At 44.3% G+C, this 18,162-nt stretch overlaps 1 protein-coding gene across 1 annotated transcript; it reads right to left on the bottom strand.

Annotated features, from left to right (window-relative positions):
* On the bottom strand, nucleotides 1-10,934 carry LOC146757576 (obscurin-like). The gene is made up of 6 exons (XM_085520689.1): nucleotides 10,555-10,934; nucleotides 9,889-10,155; nucleotides 9,849-9,853; nucleotides 1,767-1,914; nucleotides 599-868; nucleotides 1-23 (listed from the first exon to the last, which is right to left on the bottom strand). The coding sequence occupies exons 1-6, from the start codon at nucleotides 10,778-10,780 to the stop codon at nucleotides 1-3; spliced, it is 939 nt and encodes a 312-aa protein (XP_085376815.1). The 5' UTR covers nucleotides 10,781-10,934.
* Between the last annotated feature and the right edge of the window lie 7,228 nt (nucleotides 10,935-18,162).

Here is an 18,162-nt window from a genome sequence, read left to right as displayed (position 1 = left end):
TCACAATTGTTCTTTGAACCACTCTAAAGATAAAACAAACGATTGCCTATAGGGAATGCCATTGACTACATTTCTATAAAGTAATACTGTATATTATCTACTAAATGCAAGGTCCAGCTCTTGTTCTGTGCTTATTAAATTGCTCCCAGTTGAGGCTTTTTTTCAAATAAGAGTGAGTTGAAAATATAACAAGTACTTTAGGATGTGAATGGAGACTCTTACGCTGGGGACAACAGCAGATAAGAAGCCTGGAAGTTTCCTTCAGATGAAATCAATGACAAACTGCATCAAATTTAGGTGCTACCAAACTTAAACTTGTCTACTTCAGAAATACAATTAATTTCACCTGATTTGACTTCTTTGGTATAGCCAAGGACAAAACCTCAGCTCTGTAGGTCTGAATAGTAAGCACATCACAACTATTCAAACAGATCTTTTACTGAGATGCAGCTGTCTTATTTAGTGTCCAACGACTTTTAAAAGGAAATGGAGCAGACCCTCCAGAAAACACACAATATTTCAAAGACTCCAGTGAAGGAAGACTGTACGGTAATTAATTCTTCATCTTCATGATGTAAATCAAGCCAGGATACGTTACCTCTGATGAGCAGATTGGCTGTGGATTTGGATTTGCCAATTGAGAACTGAATGGTGCCTGTCATATCAGTGGTGGTTTTCGGTATGGTCAGCCGGTGGATGGTGCCTTCTTGCTGCATAATCAAGTTTCTGCCAGCCTGTAAGATTTCTTCACGCAGATACCACTTGGGAGGTTTCATAGAAGGAATGGATATCTCGCATTCAAATTTGGCTTCTTCAGGCTCAGTCACATCCTCATCACACAGCTCCTTTACTAGATTAATGGATTGCTCTTTAAGAAGGATGGAACAAGAGAAAGCAGAGATTTAGAAGGAATATAAAAAACCCATACATTATCACCCTACTTACTCATGTCAGCATTACTGCACATGAACACTACACCTATCAGCTCAAAATGCCTTAAAACATCATTAAAAAAGTAGTAGAAAGAAAGGAAAGTTGTTAAGAGGTCAGACAATAAGACTGACAACCTGAAGAGAGCCCAGATCTTCTGATTCCCAGTCCAACATCCAAATCAAATCATGACCTTCCCATCTCGATATCAAACTCCTCGCATTACGAAATGGAATAGAGGATCAGTGAAACACAGACATTGATAATTACTTTGGTTAAATACAGCAACGTAGCTCTGAACAACAAGTTTTCTCCTAGTAAAGGTCTCTGTAGCTCAAATGTAATGACTCTACTTAGGAGAAATTCATTTTCCAGGATGTTCTTGCCCTTATAATTGTAACAGTGGCAAAGCTGGGGACTGAACTCTTGAGTACTGTGCTAACTCAAATGTCTCCCTTTTCTTTACCACACTTAACATCATATATATACCCTAACATTGTATATATTAAAAAAAAACCACAACCTGTGCTCATTTCAAACATACGGAGAAGATGAAGAAAATTCAAGCTATGTTTTTATCCCTCAACGTTCAAACACAAATCTGAAGTCTAAAGGTAGAAAATCAACTTCCTAAGAAAATCGCCTGTTTTACTTAGCAAAGTAAATCCCAAAAGACAAGCTGGATATTTTGTGGGCAGAAAGGCAGGTAGGTTGGAGCTTTTATTTCTGTGAAAGGTCATGGTGGTGTTTAACTTCCTTGACATTCAAGCAAAGGTTGTTAGCTGGTTTATAACATAAGATAATTTAAGCAAAATCGTCATCAGAAGCATAATTACCTTTCACTGTAAGATGGGCACGAGATTCTGCCTTTTCTGCTACAGATTTTATTTCTGCGGCATCCTTGACTTGGACACGTGTGTAAGTCAGCGAGTAGGTCTTTCCTGAAGCAGAGAACCACAGAGTCACTAAGGCTGGAAAAGACCACTAAGGTCATCTAGTCCAACCGCCAGCTCATCCCTACCAAACTGTGCTCTTGAGAGCAAACCCACAACTACACTTGGCTTCCTTGAGCAAACAGCTCTGAGGCACATGGCCAGGCTGAGCATCATCCATCTGGTTTCACAGCATCACTGCCTGTTCTCTCATGTCAATGAAACCAGCCATTCCCCCACATCCACATCCCACCAAAGCTGCTTAGTGTTCCCAAAGCAAATGCTCACCAGTTGTTTCCAACTTGAAGGTCATCTTCTGGCCAGCAGCCTCGCAGATGTATTCTCCAGCATCTTTCTTCTCCAGCTGCTCCACAACCAGACGCCGTGTTTTGCCCACAGATTCCATTCTGAACTTTCTGGAGGAGGCAAGCAGTCTTCCATCCTTGGATCATTTTACTTAGATTGGATCCTGTGCTACTTCACAGCTGAGGGAGGCACTTGCTGCCAGGGCAGCACTCAGCTCTTTCTGCACCTTCTCCTGGTTTATAAACACAGGTTTTGGCTCTGAGGGAAGAAAAGAAAAAGTATTGACTGAGGGACTGAAATGAGACCATCTTGCAGGTTTGTATGTACAGGTTGGAACAGGTTTAGGTTACCACTTGTGCCCAAACTAATAGCCTTCACTAGAGAATATCAGCTCTTCTGTTGAAACTAAGTGTCAAATCTAGGCAAGAAAGAACCTAGGAACTGAAGGAACCAAGAGGGTCCTTGAACACCAGTCCCATGGTTGCAAGTCACTATGCAAACATATTGAACCCAAAAGAACATCTGTCCTGCAGGCAACCAAAACCTGAGTTCCTTTTACTTCAGACCCACTGTGAAACATCAAAACACATAAACGTGTGATAGTCAAATCACTGGCTGCCTTTTCATGACCCAGAACAGTACTCCTGGCTTCCTGAACAGACTCCTCATGGCCTCTACCATTGCCACAACTGTGACTGTCAAAGACACAAAGGAAATATGCTCACCAATGCAGTCCTTTGTTCTTTGTGTGTGATTTGCAGATATCTATTTTACTTTGAGCTCTGGGAATAGTCAGCTCTACCAGGTCTCTTACTGTGAGTAGCAGACTCACCTATCCAGATGCAGCCTCCAACATAAAGGCATAGGAAAAAGGCAGTGTACTACTAGGAGAAGTTCCTGCTTCTCCTGCCACGAAAGGCTGCACGTAGAACATGCACTCCAGCCTCACTGCACATACTTATCTTAGTCAAATGTTTCGGTGAACAAGAATTACAGTTTGGGATCTCAGGCACAGGAGAGATTTGAATAATATCTTGAATATTGCTTCCATTGTACATATATCAGTAATTATTATTCTACAGACAGACTGAAACAGGTCTTTGTGCCATACTAAAACCAAATACTTTCTACAAACCCAGGCAATCAAGTCTAGGGAAAAAACCTCAGCACAGACTACTGCAACTGGATCACTGTATAATAGAAACTAGATTTTACTTGACTGTTCTCTGCTGTATTTCAGACAACACCTGTCTCACCTGTGACATGAATCTTGAAGGTGAGTTTCTGGCCAGCAGCCTCGCAGCTGTACTCCCCTGCATCTTTCTTCTCCACCTGGCTCACCACCAGCCGACGCTGTTTGCCCTCTGACTCCACCTTGAACATCTTGCTCGAGGTGATCAGTTTCCCCTCCTTGTACCACTTCACCTCCATCTTCTCCTGGGCCACCTCGCAGCTCAGCGTGGCATTTTCTGTTGGTGCAGCCTTCATCTCCTTTTGTATCTTGTCCTTCTCTGTAAACACGTCTTCTTTCTCTGCAGGGACATCACAAGAGTCACACAGTTTTGCTGTAGTCTGCTGCAGAGCTTACTCCAGTTGCCCGTTTTCATTATACTTGCACTTCACAGGGAGCATCGTGATGCCTCACTAAGACAGGAAAATACTTTCCCCTCTATTTTGCCTTGGGAAATGATAGACATATCATTTCATGTCATATCATATCATATCACATCATATCATATCATATCATATCATATCATATCACATCATATCACAAAGCTAAACATTTTGAAGTCTGATAGCAGATTTGGACATGAGATTTAGAACACCTGCATGCACTGCTGAACCTCCTATCTTATCTTTTTTTCTTCTGATGTCTCTCTACATTTCCAGTAAATCAGAAGGGAACGGCCCTCTAGAACAGGCTGCCCAAGGAGACTGTGGATGCTCCATCCCTGCAGGCATTCAAGGCCAGGCTGGATGTGGTTCTGGGCAGCCTGGGCTGCTGGTTGGCAACCCTGCACATAGAAAGAAGGGGGTTGGAACTGGATGAGCACTGTGGGCCTTTGCAACCCAGGCCATTTATGAGTCTGATTATTGGCATTTTCCACCTAATTGTGTCACTCAAATTTTGTAACCAGATCTCTTCAAACACCTCCCCTTTTCTCACTCCTTGCATGCCTGGTGTGCTCTTGCACTGTAACCCTGCAGACACCAGCTGACTACAAGAGCTGCACAAGTTACCCTCCTTGCCTATGGTTTGTTGCAGTAATTCATTCCTGGATGGAAAAGCACATGTAGAAAAGTGTTGCTATGACACTAGATGACAAAGAAAGTCCTAGAGCCAAAATGTTTTGCACCAGAGAGGCTGTCAGTTGATCGTCCAAATGCAAGACACAGAAAATGAAGCGTTCCTTTATCTCTGGGATTCCAAGCATTTTCTCACCTCTGACTTTCACTTGGAATGTTGCTTTGTCATCTTTTGTTTCACAGCTGTAGCTCCCTTGGTCTTTCAGGGTCACATTTTTGACCATGAGGTTGCGGTGCGTCCCCTGGGAGATGATGGTTGTCTTCTGGTCCTGCTTCACCTCTGTTTGCTCTTTCTTCCATACGACAGCTCCGCTTGCAGCTGACACCTCACACACCAGCTCCAGGTCTTCAGAAGGACTGACTGATATTTCTGGAGTCATTTTGGGCTTGTTGACAACATTAATGGCTTCATCTGAAGAAAAAAAGAGAAAGTGGTTTACATCCTGACTCAGGCTTATTCAGCACAGCATGAAGATACAGTTAGAACTGATTGTAATGTCTCTGCTCATTACATTTGGGTGATCGAGTTTCACCTCTGGAGATACTCACATACAAACGTGTGCTTGATTCTCCTGTGTAAGGAAAGAGTAAGTTCTATGCAGACAGTTCTTATTTCTTTTAATCAATTCTGTATTCTGCACGTGTTCTTCTGTAGCTAAAATGAAGGCAGCTAAGTAACGTGTTTTCAATGCATGAACAAACCTATTCAACACCTTGTCTCTAAGCTAACAAGCAGCGTTTGATGAGCACATCAGTATTTCATGCCTTTCATTCCATCCAGACAGAACCTGCCTGAGGAGCAAGCTGATGGCTGTCAGCTACAGGCAGACCAAGCTTAGTATTGCATTTCTTACAGCAACAACTGTTGCTTTCAGTCACTGAATATACCAAGGCCAATTGCTATGCCAGGCACATTTATGGCATCAGTGAACAAATAATGCATTAAAAATTGTAATAGACAGGAGCCATCTATTCTTTTAAAACTAGGTGACCAAAGAAGAACAGCCCCTCTAGAGTCAAGCTGTTAAGAACTAATAGCATCAATCAGTATCACACAGATTACTTCCCTGCCCTAAGACCATCTTGTGACCATTTGGTGCTCCTAATTAAGCCCCCTCTTGATGGCATTTTTGTCTGAGCCACGTGACATTTTGTGATAGGAGTTACTGCTAGTGTTCCCTTCACCCTACACCAAAGTAGGAGGTATCCATTCTCAGGGAATCATGCAGGCTTCCTCTGTATTTGATGCTCAGAGACAGCCCCAGAACTTTTTAAATCTTAGCTTAACTCTCATCCAATAATGTTCATCAAACAGTGCAACTTGTCCTTTGGGGATGCCTTTGTTCTGCATCCACCAGTTCCAACGGAGTCTTCTTGGCTTGTTTTAGATCAGTTTTTCAACAGATAAAGAAAGGGGCTTTGAATTACAAAGTGAAATTGCAGAATGCATGATTCTCAACCAAACAGAACAGGAGGTGGGATGCAGGGTGAATACCTGAGCCAACACCACCTGCAAGCAACCCTTCAATATCTTAGGAATCTCTAGCCATCCCAAATCCAGTGTTGTGCTTGATCTATCATCTCTGCTGAGTTTTTAGCCTGCTGATGGTGAGCATCATGGTGGTGATGGGTGAGCAGTTGGACTAGAGGGTATTAATCAACCTTAAGGAGCCTGTGATCAGAGGAATGTGAATGTGCTGTTAAAGGTCACAAGCGCTGCACTGCTGCATGAGCATACACAGCAAAAGGCTTTCAGTAGAGCTTCAGTTCATAAATGAGGACTGGGTTATGGAAAAGAGGTTCAAGATAGAAACCAGAAACCAGATCTTAACGCCAGGTTCTGTGAATGCAGCCAGTTGAATTTCACAGATATTGACTTTCAATGACAATTTCTTGTGTTATTTTATCCTCCAGCTCCACCCTGAACAGGAACATGTCAGTGACAAGCATTACTCCTCCAGGCTTGACCTGACAGTGCTTTACTTACACTGAGCTAATGGCTGTGCTTACAGCACCTCAGGGAGACACCTCAGAGATCACAATGTCCTTCGGGTACAGCAGGAGACACTCAACTCTCCAAATGTGGAGTTTAATTTGTCAAAAGAGGAGACTGGATTCCCATGCTAAGAACTTAGGACCGTTTCAGTCATAGGTTTAAAGATGATGTAAGTGCTGAGGCAATTCATGAACTAGAAGAATGAAGCCCAGATGTCAGGGCTCAAGTCGTGACTCCAGTTGTCTCTTTGTTTATGAAGTTTGCCAGTGCTGAAACAAAATATGGGCACACAAAATATGTACGATGGTAAAGAACTGCAGGGACATTGCTGACCATGAGGCATTCATTTATCATAAGGCCAAACATACACGTTTAATCCTAGTTCTAATTGCTAGATTCTAATTCAGAAGCTGGCAAATTGGCATCTTTTATAAACCACGTACCAGATTACCTTATCTCCACAAGTTGAAAGACATACACTGTACAGGGGACAGAGCCAAAGGAAGAAGCCCAGGGCTTAAAGAAAATGTCTAAACTCGGAAAACTGAGGAAAGAATTGGAACAAGCAAACTAGAAGGAAATAAATGGAGGGTGTTCTATTACTGCATTGTAACCCCCTGGAAAACAAATCGAGCCTAAAAGATGGAGACAACACTTAGGACTGAAAAGAAAAACAGAATTCCTTTATGGAAGTTAATTGGAGCGCAAAAGTTAGATGATGAAACTGGCCTCTATTAACACACAGTGGAATAATTGTAGTCACCTCACCACTGCTGGATGTGAGCCCAGCCACACAAAAGCAGCTGCTGGTTTTCACTGCAGATATAGCAGGAAGGAGGAACAGCCTCCGGACCGGACCAGCTGAGCGTGGCCCTACCAGGATTTGCTCCAAAAGTCTTATTACCAGTAGTGCTTCCTGCTGAAATACATGGGGGTCCTCCTTTGATTCCAACCCCAACCCACCCCACCATGCCCCCTGATAACATCCATCAGGGCCACATCTCCACAGTTCCTGAACACCTCCAGGGATCCCACCACCTCCCTGGGTAGCCTGTGCCAGTTAATTCTGAGGGCAGACCTGCCAGTATGAAATATTATGCTAACGTGACAAAGAGGGAGAAGAAAAGCAAAATTAAGACTAGCTGACAAGCCTTGGCAGGAAGTTCTGCTCTCCATAAGTTTAGTCCCGTTATTCAATTCTGTTTGGAGATGTCTCCATGCCTCTCTGGAGTTTGTTCATTGAGAAGAAGCAATTAAGTAAGCTCTCCAATGCCAAAGTGCATACACTACTCTAGGGCTTTGTTGTTTCTCCATGGATCAACAAGGGTGACAAGCCAGAAGAATATGATGAAGAGCCTCATGCATACTCAGTGTAAAAAAGAACAAGGCAATTGTTGCTGGGAAGAAGGTGCATTTGCATTTGTGTCTTCTGCAGAGGGTACTGCAGAAATGGAAAGTCTTCCACTGGAGCAAACAAAGGGCTCTCATTTATTGCAATCAAGGCCCAGCGTGTGGATCTCAGAGATCAGACCTAAACCCTGCAGCAAAACAGAGACCTGCGTGGGAAAGTTCAGTTTCTCCCTACATCTGTGTAAGAAAAAGCCCACCATGGAATGACAGCTAAGTAAACATCCTTGTGACTCATCACAGGTCTCTTCTACATGTCAGTGCTGAGCAATTCAAGATATTTCATTTGGTCTTCTTGCCAGATTTACTAAGTAAAAATCAACCAAACGTCTCCTTCTACTGATTAAGAATGCTCTAAACATGCTTCTGCAGAGGTTTCCACCCAGTGACAAACAGCTCCTCCCATCACGAATGTTTATTTGTTATATTTGGTCATGCAACGCTGATTGATATTATTGGAATGATTGCTCCCCTACTTCTAAACTATTCCAGGATGGACAGGGCTCAGAGCACCTGATGGAGCTGCGGTGCCCCTGTTCATTGCAAGGGAGTCCAACTAGCTGACCCTTAAGGGTCTCTTCCCTATCTATGAGATACACGAAAGCTGATTCTGCAGTAACCAAGCTACCAACAGCAGCTGTTTGTCTTACAGCTTGCCAACACAGATTTTAAAATAACAGCATTGATTACTCATTTGATAGTCACCATACAGTGAAAAGCACATGGAAACGTCCATCAGCTAATTCATTTAATTCTTTGGGCAGACCTGCCAGTATGAAATATTATGCTAACATGACAGAGAGAAGAAAAGCAAAATTAAGACTAGCTGACAAGCCGTGGCAGGAAGTTCTGCTCTCCATCAATTTAGTCCCATTATTCAATTCTGTTTGGAGATGTCTCCATGACTCTCTGGAGTTTGTTCTTTGAGAAGAAGCAATTAAGTAAGCTCTCCAATGCCAAAGTGCATACACTACTCTAGGCCTTTCTTGTTTCTCCATGGATCAACAAGGGTGACAAGCTAGCAGAAGATGATGAAGAGCCTCATCATGCAAACTCATGCATTTTATCCCCCTCACAGATGCACTGACAACTTACAGCATCATCCATTGAGACGTTGTGAATTTTCAGGGTGTGTTTCTTCCCCACAATGTGCAGTTCATATTTTTCACTGGCCTTGAGCTCCTTCCCATCCTTCATCCACTCCACAGTAGCGCCTGTGTCTGAAAGCTCAGCCTGCAGTTTGGCTTCCTCACGCAGCCGAGCGGAGATCTTTTCTACATCTTTGCTCTTATTGGTAAATCTCACTGCAGCACCTGTCAGGAGCAAAGGCCTCGTTAGTTCAATTGATATCAGGCTAACGTGGTCAATGTTTGCTGCAACATCTCTGAAAAAGTATCACCTTCTGTTCCTGCACTCATCATTGTGTCAGTGCTGAGCAATTCAAGATATTTCATTTGGTCTTCTTGCCGGATTTACTAAGTAAAAATCAACCAAACATCTCCTTCTACTGATTAAGAATGCTCTAAACATGCTTCTGCAGAGGTTTCCACCCAATGACAAACAGGTCCTTCCATAATGAATGTTTATTTGTTCTATTTTGTCATGCAAAGCTGATTGATAGAGATATTATTGGAATGATTGCTCCCCTACTTCTAAATTATTCCAGTGCAATCAGAAAGGCTGTCTGAACCTGGAGCTGAAAGTACTGCTCTATGGTCATGCAGTGGTAAACCTGCTGACTGAATGCACTGGCCAAGAGCTGTGAACTGCAGACATTCATCAGCTGGCATGAAGCAATCTGGTTCAGATACCAAGCAGCTGGGTAGACTGGCTTACCCTACACTCAGTGCTATCATGTTTAGGTCATTACCAGGACTCACATCAGTCCATGGGATGCAATTTCAGGTATTTGGTACAGGCAGTGAATGCCTGCAGCCCCAGTTCTAATCATCAGATCACAGCAACTATGCCTTGACTGTAAGAGGAAAGGAGAAGGATCAAAGCAAATACCTCTCACTCTCATCTTGGTGCTGACATCAACATTTTCGGCAACAAATTTCACTTCTGCTCCACCATCATTCTTGGTGATGTTCTTTATGATTAGGCTGTGAGTAGTTTGGGTTCTCTTGATGATGCAGGTCTCGCTTTCCTGTAAGACTTTACCACTGAGGTACCAAGTGCTGCAACACATTGTTGTAAGATCAGTAGTAAACATGGCATCCCCTCCAGGTACAGCTTCACCAGCTGTTAGGGGGGATTTCACAGCCAGGACTGGTTCTGAGGAAGAACAACATGGCTGTCTTAATGCTCTTTAGATGCAAGTCTGGGATCTCATTTAGAGATGGAAGATTAAATCATAGGTACATTTCTACTTCTCCCTTTGCATGAGTGCTGGAAGAAGCACTTCTATGCTTAAGATCTGTTACAGAAAGTTCTGCCTCTTGCACATGTGAGATATCAAAAGATAATAATATTCATGTCTCTGTCACAGAAACAGAACTTGTATCACTTTAGTGGTAGCTGGAGGTTGATAGGAGATAGGAGAACTAGGAATAAGGGAAAGGCTTTGGTGTGTTAATGCACTACTATCCTTAAAGTCAAAGAAAACAACTTTAGGGAACCAACACAGCTGCTCAGCACACACTGACCCATTTCCATTGGGGTTTTTGTGCTTACCAAGGTGCACGCTCCCTGGGAATTCCAGAGACGGGCTCTGTCCATGCGCATTGACTGCAGACACTCGGAACTGATCATCAGCCTCTTCAGAAAGATTGCTCACCATGAACTCTGGGACGGGGACATGAGACTCGTGGCACCTCACCCAGGTGAAGCCAGTTAGTTTATTGGGTTCCACAATGTAGCCATCGATTGGAATGGGGGTTGCATCTTCGGAGGGGACCATGCCAGCGTCACTGAGGTTTCTGTTTTATTTTTTACCACGGAGTCAACTGGGGGCTGGGTGGGAGGTTTTCTGGGAGCTGAACAGAAATAAATACAGAAATATTAGCATAAGGTCATGTAGGCTGGAAAAGACCTTCAAGATCAGCAGACTCAACTTTCAGCATGACCTACTGAGTCCCACCATTAACTACTGTGCTACCTGAGGACATACATGACAAGCTTATTCCTGCAGGTATTTGCATAGTGAATATATTCACCCTCTGGTTGCTTCTGAACATTTTAGAGGTTAAATTCCCATCAGACTTTTTCACTGTGTGCAGCCACTGATACAGGCAGGAGGCTGGGAATTACCTGATGGGCTCTAGTTACAGACTACTGACACAGTAAAGGATTGATTTCATTTCATTTTGGCCATCAGAAGGTATGGTGTCTGCTTTAAGTCACCCAATTATAATTTAAGACTCCAATTATAATCATATGGAGAACAGCGCATTTAGGAGAACTCATCTCATCTCAATAAACCTGAATGAAATCACAGAATCATAGGATCACGGGAGGGCTTGGGTTGGAAGAAACCTTCAAGATCATTAAGTTCTAAACACCCTGCCATGGGCTGGCTGCCCACTAACCAGCTCAGGCTGCCCATCACCCATCCAACCTCGCCTTCAACACCAAGGACAGGCATCCACAGCTTCTCTGGGCAGCCTGAAATGGAAGCAATGAGCCACACGTTGAAGACACTGAAATATTCATGACTGTAGAGAGAGCCAAATACTCCATACATATTGCCTGCCTGGTCAATTGCATTAAAATGCCAACAACAGACTCATCCAGCTCATTGAAAATGGTGTGAACATGGCGTACAGTATTCTTCCAGCAGCTAGTTAGATCTGCAAAGAGCAAAGACAGGAAATCTCAATGCCATACAATTTTCCTGACCCATCCTGACACATAACTGCTTTGATGTGCACTGTTACCAGCCTGTCAGTTGCTGTTAGTCAGTGCTGGATGCCAAAGGTCCCACTAACATAGCATGAAGCCAAAAGCTAGACGCTGGAATCAGATCTCCTGACCTTACCATCAGAAATTGAGATGTCATATTTTGCTCAGAGGTGCCTGCTTTTAGGGAGGGACAGCTACCGAGCTTTTTCTGCTCCAGGAACCAGCTTGAGCTCCAGAATTTAAACAGCAGTCAGAAATTAAACTGAGCTTTGTCACCTCCATCAAATAGAAGGAGTGGTTGGGTGGTACAGCTTTCCAAATAACTTAGAAACTGGCACAACAATCAGATGCCTACCTTTTCTTTTTGAACTTGTTAATACATAGAGCTTAATAGCATCAGAATGCCCCAAGCACTTCAGATAACATGACAGCTATAAACCCTTCTTTAAGGATTCCTTAGAGTAACTGTAATTCAGTGGTGCTGGTGGGAGAAGGGAAGTCGTGATCTTCCCAGATGGTGAATAGAGTTGATGTTCACATGCAGACTGGTGCTGCAGCACAGCCAGAAACCACTCATTTGGGAAACACAGCACCAAGAAAATAACAGGAATAGCTTCATAAAATCAGGCAGCTTCACCCAAATTTCCGTCTGATCATCACAGTGGCCCTCCTTTGGACCCACCCCAACAGCTCCACATCCTTCCCAGGCCTGGACACAGTGCTGCAAATAGGGCCTCACAAGAGCTGAGCAGGAGGGGACAATCACCTCCCTCTCCTGCTGGCCACCCCTTTTTCAGTGCAGCCCAGAACACACATGGATCTATCTTTTTCATATGTATATTCCCATAGATGTACATATATATACCACACCTACACCCCCACAATCTGCTACAACTTCATATTCCTCCCCACAGTCCCCGACAGCCCCCAGTAGCCCCATATCACCCTAAGGCCCCCACAACCCTCTATCTCTCCATACACCACCCCTTAAAGCCCCATACCTGCCCATATCCTCCAATAGCTCCCCACAACCCCTACACACCCTCACAGCCCCCTAGAGCCCCTAGTCCTCCTATGGCCCACCACAGCCCCATATCCCCCCTACAGTCCCCCTCAGCTCCTTTTACAGCCCCTGCACAGATCTATAGAACAGTCTGATAGAACTACCTCTAGTAGAAGCAATCTCCACACAGAGATCCTTTCCCAGTGGCACTCAGCCCTTCAGTGGGGTCTAAGAGAGCTGCAGCCAGACTCAAACACAACTGCTCACACAGCTCAGCTGCCTTCACCTGTGCTGCTGACGCTGACACATTGCAGCCCCACATCCCCCTCTGCCCCCCCCACAACGGCCACTCCCGCGCACTGCGGCTCAGCCAATCGGAGACGGCGGAGCTGCCGCTGCCCAATGGGAGGCCGGGGGAGGCCGGCGCTGGGACGGGGAGAGGAGAGAAGAGAAGAGACAGAGGCAGCACTGAGGTGGGATGGGCTGATGGGGAGTGCGGGGAGGACAGGGGGGTGTGGGGCTGTGGGGGGGCAGAGGGGGATGTGGGGCTGCAATGTGTCAGCAATGTGTCTTTTCTTCCCTCAGAGTTATGATGAATGCCAAAGCAATTGCTCACCACCTACCAATCAGTGTCCAGTTAGCCTCCTAGTAGTGGAAGAGATTTACATGAAGTTCTACCCCCTTCAAAACTCCTTCCACAATATGTCATATAGTATGGAATATCCTTTGGCCAGTTTAAGTCAGCTGTCCTAGTTCTGTTCCTTCTCACTTCCTTGGGCTCTCAGCTGAGATTGACTGTGGCTCTGTACAACGCTGCCTGGCAGCAGCTGTAAGCATCACTGCGCTATCTCCATTGTTTCTCCAGAATGAAAACGTTGTATTGTATCAGACAGTGAAGAAAATAATTCAGTCCCAGCTGAAGCTCAGACATCCTTCATTATCTTGTGCTTAGGATTCTTTCCCTACAGGAAATGTTAGATATTTATTGCTATGTGGTACTGTGTTCTGTAGCTGAGCTGGATTTTGTTATCCTTGAAGAAGTATCTTCCTCTGAAAGGGGAGTAAAACATGATGCTCCTAATGAGCGGAGCAGAGACACAGATCTGATCTGAGTGTTGGTTTCACATTTTTGTGATGCTCTTTGCTGCAGTTTGTATCTCGAGAGAAGCCCTTGTGGTGTCAGTCTGTTGTGTAACCTGCTCTAGTTTTGTGCCTCAAGGAAGAGTGATCCTTTAAACAAATGGTGGCTATACAGAGGGTGTGGGGTGAGATGCATTCCTCTGGCCCCATCCAATGGATTTTCTGTCACTGAAGACTTGAAGCACAGGTTAGGTACTGGAAGGCTTGAATATTTCCTCACCAGTAGGTTAGAGCTTTGCATTTTGTAAGCTGCTGGTATCTCGGAGTAAAGCAAATCATTACAGCACGAGCATTTTCCTAGGCATCTTATGAAATCCCTCTATCTAAGGCTACTGGAAGGCACTCTGAACAAAGATCATTCTCCCCAGCTTCTCTTCTCTGAGTGGGAGCTTCAGCCCCCTGCACAGGCTGGAGGTCATCCATAGAACTTGCTTCAGAGTTTGTTTCAGGTTGTTATCCTTCCTGGCCAAAAACCAGATACAGTATTGTAGATGTGGTGCAATGAGTGTTGAAGCAGGAATGACTTGTCCTGGTCTGGTTGTGCTGCTTTTTAATGCAGCCGATGATCTTGTTGTACTTCTTTTCTGTCAGAGCACACTGCTGGCTTGCATTCAGCCTGTGGTCTCTCACCACTTGTCCTCCTAGTCCCCAGGTCCTTTCCAACAGATACAAGCTAGTATTTCCCACCTGGGATATTGGAAGATGGGAACTTGCCAGCAGTCAGTGAAGATCTCTGAGACAGCGAGAGCGAGCGAGCTTTGAGTAGACTGGGAACCACTGTCTACAGCAGGAAATAAAAGAAGAGAAAAGATGTTTCCTTGGGCACTTGGGTGGAAATCATTCCTGACTGCTTTCTCATCCACCGGGAAAATCTGCTGATTGACAATTTGAAGCTGATGGACTTTGGACTCTGTGCAAAGCCACAGGTAAGAGGATGTGTTAAATCAAATACAATGTGCCCCCAAGTAATGCATGTTTGACCACCGTATGCAACAGGGGCTTGTCCAAACAAACACCCTAAAATCAAGCTGTTTTTGTGGCTGACATGTCATTGCATCTTGTTTGGAATGGCCTGAACTGTGTGAGAGTGGTTAACAGATTGCTCAGAAGCACAGGTAAGAAAGAATGGGAAGACTGCCTTACTGATTCCAAGAGAATTACTTGTCCTCAAATGATTTTTCTGGCCAAAGTTAGAGCCTCTCACAGGTAATTGAGACCAACAGGCTGTTGTTGCACAATCAACAGGCACAATCTAGATGATCAGCTGAGGAAAAGAAAGCATCATGCCAAGGGTACTAGATAAGTGAGCAGCTTGAGATCTGCACATTCATGTGATGCTCATGGTCTTAGACAATATTTGCTTAGTGAGGTCACATTGAATGAAAGCAAAATCTAAGATGAATGAAAATATACAGAGGAGAAGAAGCCTCTGAGGCTTCTGAAGTGTTATGACCAGAAGACATAAACTCTGTTAAAGCAAACATTTCTCTCTCTTTTTTGTGTTCTTCCAGGGAGGCCTTGATTACCGCCTGAACACATGCTGTGGAAGCCCAGCTTATGCAGCACCAGAGCTAATCCAGGGCAAAGCGTCTATTGGCTCAGAGGGATGTAGAGCGGTGTTTGTTTTCCCCTCTTTCCCTTCCCTCTGTACAGAGCATTGAAAGACAGTGGAGCTCAGGTAGGCTCTCTTGGTTTCCCTTCTGAATTCTGCTAGGTTGCATTGCTTGGTAGCTCTCAGAAGCTGTCAGTGGCCACAGACTAGAAAAGTGCAATTGGTCTCAGTTCACACAGCTGGCTGGTTTGTCTCTGGCTAATCCTGAACTGCCTCAAGCGACTGCTTTGGGGCTCTACAGAACAGCAGCTTCAGAGATCTCTTTCTATTACTAAGTTTTTGAAAGAGCAATTTGCTCTGTTAATTATCCATCATTTTTGTGCAGTCTGTTTTGTCAGACGTGTCTTTAGCTTCCAAGTTGTAGGTGAAGACTTGTTTCCATTGTAATGCACAGTGTACTAAAAACTGAGAGATGTCTGGAATTTTGGAACCCACTACTTGCAGTGGTTAATCTGTCCAAACTGGTCTGGTTTGGGATGCCCTCGTACTTCTTGAATCGCTGTTAAAGGCGGAGCAATTCCTACAAGTGCCATGGCCCCACTGTTGTTCTAATTCTTGTTTCTTTGTTTTCCACACGCTGCTTTTCAAGCCTCCTTTTTCTTTACAGTCAAAGTGAGAATTGCACTGTGAGGTGTCTGAACCTTGTTGTGCCTCTACATAAAGAGAACAGCAGCAAAGCCTGACAGGTGACTGTGCTGACAGCTCTCGTAGCCAGTAACACGTAACTGTGCTAAATCCCTTGTGACGTCTTTGATTTCATTTTTGCCAGTGAAATCCTTGTAAAAGGAACTGCAGCAGTGTGATGAGCTAAGGTGAAGATGCTGGTTTTAGTAGTGCTCTAAGCTGAGTGGAAGAACAATTGAATTAGGGTTATATGCTTTCTCTGGGACGATAAGGTTTTTTTTTCTTGAGATAAAGAGCCAGCTTTTCATGGGCTATATGTGGGCTTTGGCAAGGGCAGACAATCCAGTCTGTCAGGAAGCCATTTGAGGTGCTTCAGGTTTGTAAGCTTGTCTTTTTGTTTTTTGAGGCGGATATTTGGAGCGTGGGTGTAGTGCTGTATGCTCTGCTGTGTGGGTTTTCCCTTTGGATGATGACAATATGATGGGACTCTACAGGAGGATACCAGTGGATATCAGTGGTGCTAGAATACACTGAGAAGGGAAATAGCTGAGCTTGACAAGAGGCCTTGCTTTTCGGATGGCAGAACATGCTGAGCTGTGGGTAGAAAGGCCTGTCTGCTGAATATTGTCCCTGTTTTTGCTGCTTTGTCTACCAGTATTTTGTGGATTTGGTTCTACGCTTGGTTGGCCTATGTGGCACTGTAGCCTGATTCTATACCATGATAGCATACAGAATTTAAGGAGAAGTATTTTCTTGCCAATGGGCGGATTTTTTGTATCTGGTTCTTCAACTGGCTGCTCCCTATGCTATCTGTAGTAAAAATAGAGACACATCATTTGATTTCCCAGAAATGAATGTTACTAAATGCCAGCTCTTCTCATGTCTACGAAGAGCAAAGTTCTGCATTTGCTATTAGAATTTCCTCTTCCAGAATCAGGAGGAAATGTAGGACCCCACAGATTGCCTTCAGAATCCAACAGTTAGTTCTGTTTCCTTTGGGAGTGCATAACAACCTGAGCACATTAACTGAATGACGTGGCTTTTCAGTCTGGTACAAACTCTGCTGTACACTGAAACTTGGTCCATTTGTAAGCAGGACTTTGTCCATCTCTGCAGGACAGCAGAAAACCCTTTGTGCTAATCATGATGCCAAGAAGCAGAATGCGGCAAATGGCAGATGATCCAACTGCTTCAGGTGTTCATTGCCTTAAAACTGAGAATAGTTTTGGGCTGAGAGTTTGTAAGCAGAACGGAGCTCTTAAAGCTGTCAGAGATTATTTCTGCACTGCTCAATTCTATCTGCCTAACATACACAGGATCTCAGAACTGCGTTGCGTGAACTGGTGGAACTTGTTGAAGTGAACTGGGATGAGCAAATTTTAGAACTTAGTCAGAACGCAGTAAAAAATGGATAATCTCATGGGTATTAAGGTACAGGCTTGCTATTTCTGCACTGAATTTGTTTTTATTTTACATGGTTGTGATCTGAAAGTTGCTTGAAACGCAGGCACCTCGGCACTGTTGTGTAACTGAATTTCACACATTATAGACCCTCAAATATCCTGGAATCTAAAACTCTGACTTGTTTTAAGTCTGCTGCTTGAGTCTATTCAGGGTCATAGTGTCTGTGTGAAGTGGAGTGTGTGGGGAGATTGTTGCTGCAGATCCTGGGAAGTTGCTGTGTATTTGCAGACAATGGCTGCTGTTGGTCACTGGGTGCCCCTGTTCCTCTGCAGAACAGCTGTGCTGTGCATGCAGCACAGCATGCTGTGCACGCCATGGAACTAGGAATCAAGAAGAGATAGAAGCTTGGCCTTGATGGCACGGGCTGTGTGTATAATCAGGAGGGGTGTTAACTCTTTGAAAGGGCTGATAATATCAGGACAAGGGGAAATGGTTTTAAGTTGAAAGAGGGAAGATTTACGTTGGTTGGTAGGGGAAGTTCTTTACTAGGAGAGTGCTGAGGTCCTGGAACAGGCTGCCCAGGGACGTTGTGGATCCCCCATCTGTAGAGGTATTCAAGGCAAGGTTAGATGTGGCCCTGGACAGACAGGTCTAATAA

Source organism: Coturnix japonica, chromosome 20 (genome assembly GCF_054131305.1).
Source record: "Coturnix japonica strain WE chromosome 20, WE-NBRP24, whole genome shotgun sequence".
Taxonomy (NCBI): Eukaryota; Metazoa; Chordata; class Aves; order Galliformes; family Phasianidae; genus Coturnix; species Coturnix japonica.
This window is presented reverse-complemented; position numbering and strand designations above follow the sequence as displayed.

Coding starts and splice junctions, on each gene's coding strand:
- LOC146757576 (XM_085520689.1), bottom strand. CDS start 10,780: ATGGTCCCCTCCGAAGATGCAACCCCCATTCCAATCGATGGCTACATT. Junction 10,156..10,554: donor CCCAGGGAGCGTGCACCTTG/GTAAGCACAAAA, acceptor GTTCTTCCTCAG/AACCAGTCCTGGCTGTGAAA. Junction 869..1,766: donor TGCCCATCTTACAGTGAAAG/GTAATTATGCTT, acceptor TCCTTCTTAAAG/AGCAATCCATTAATCTAGTA.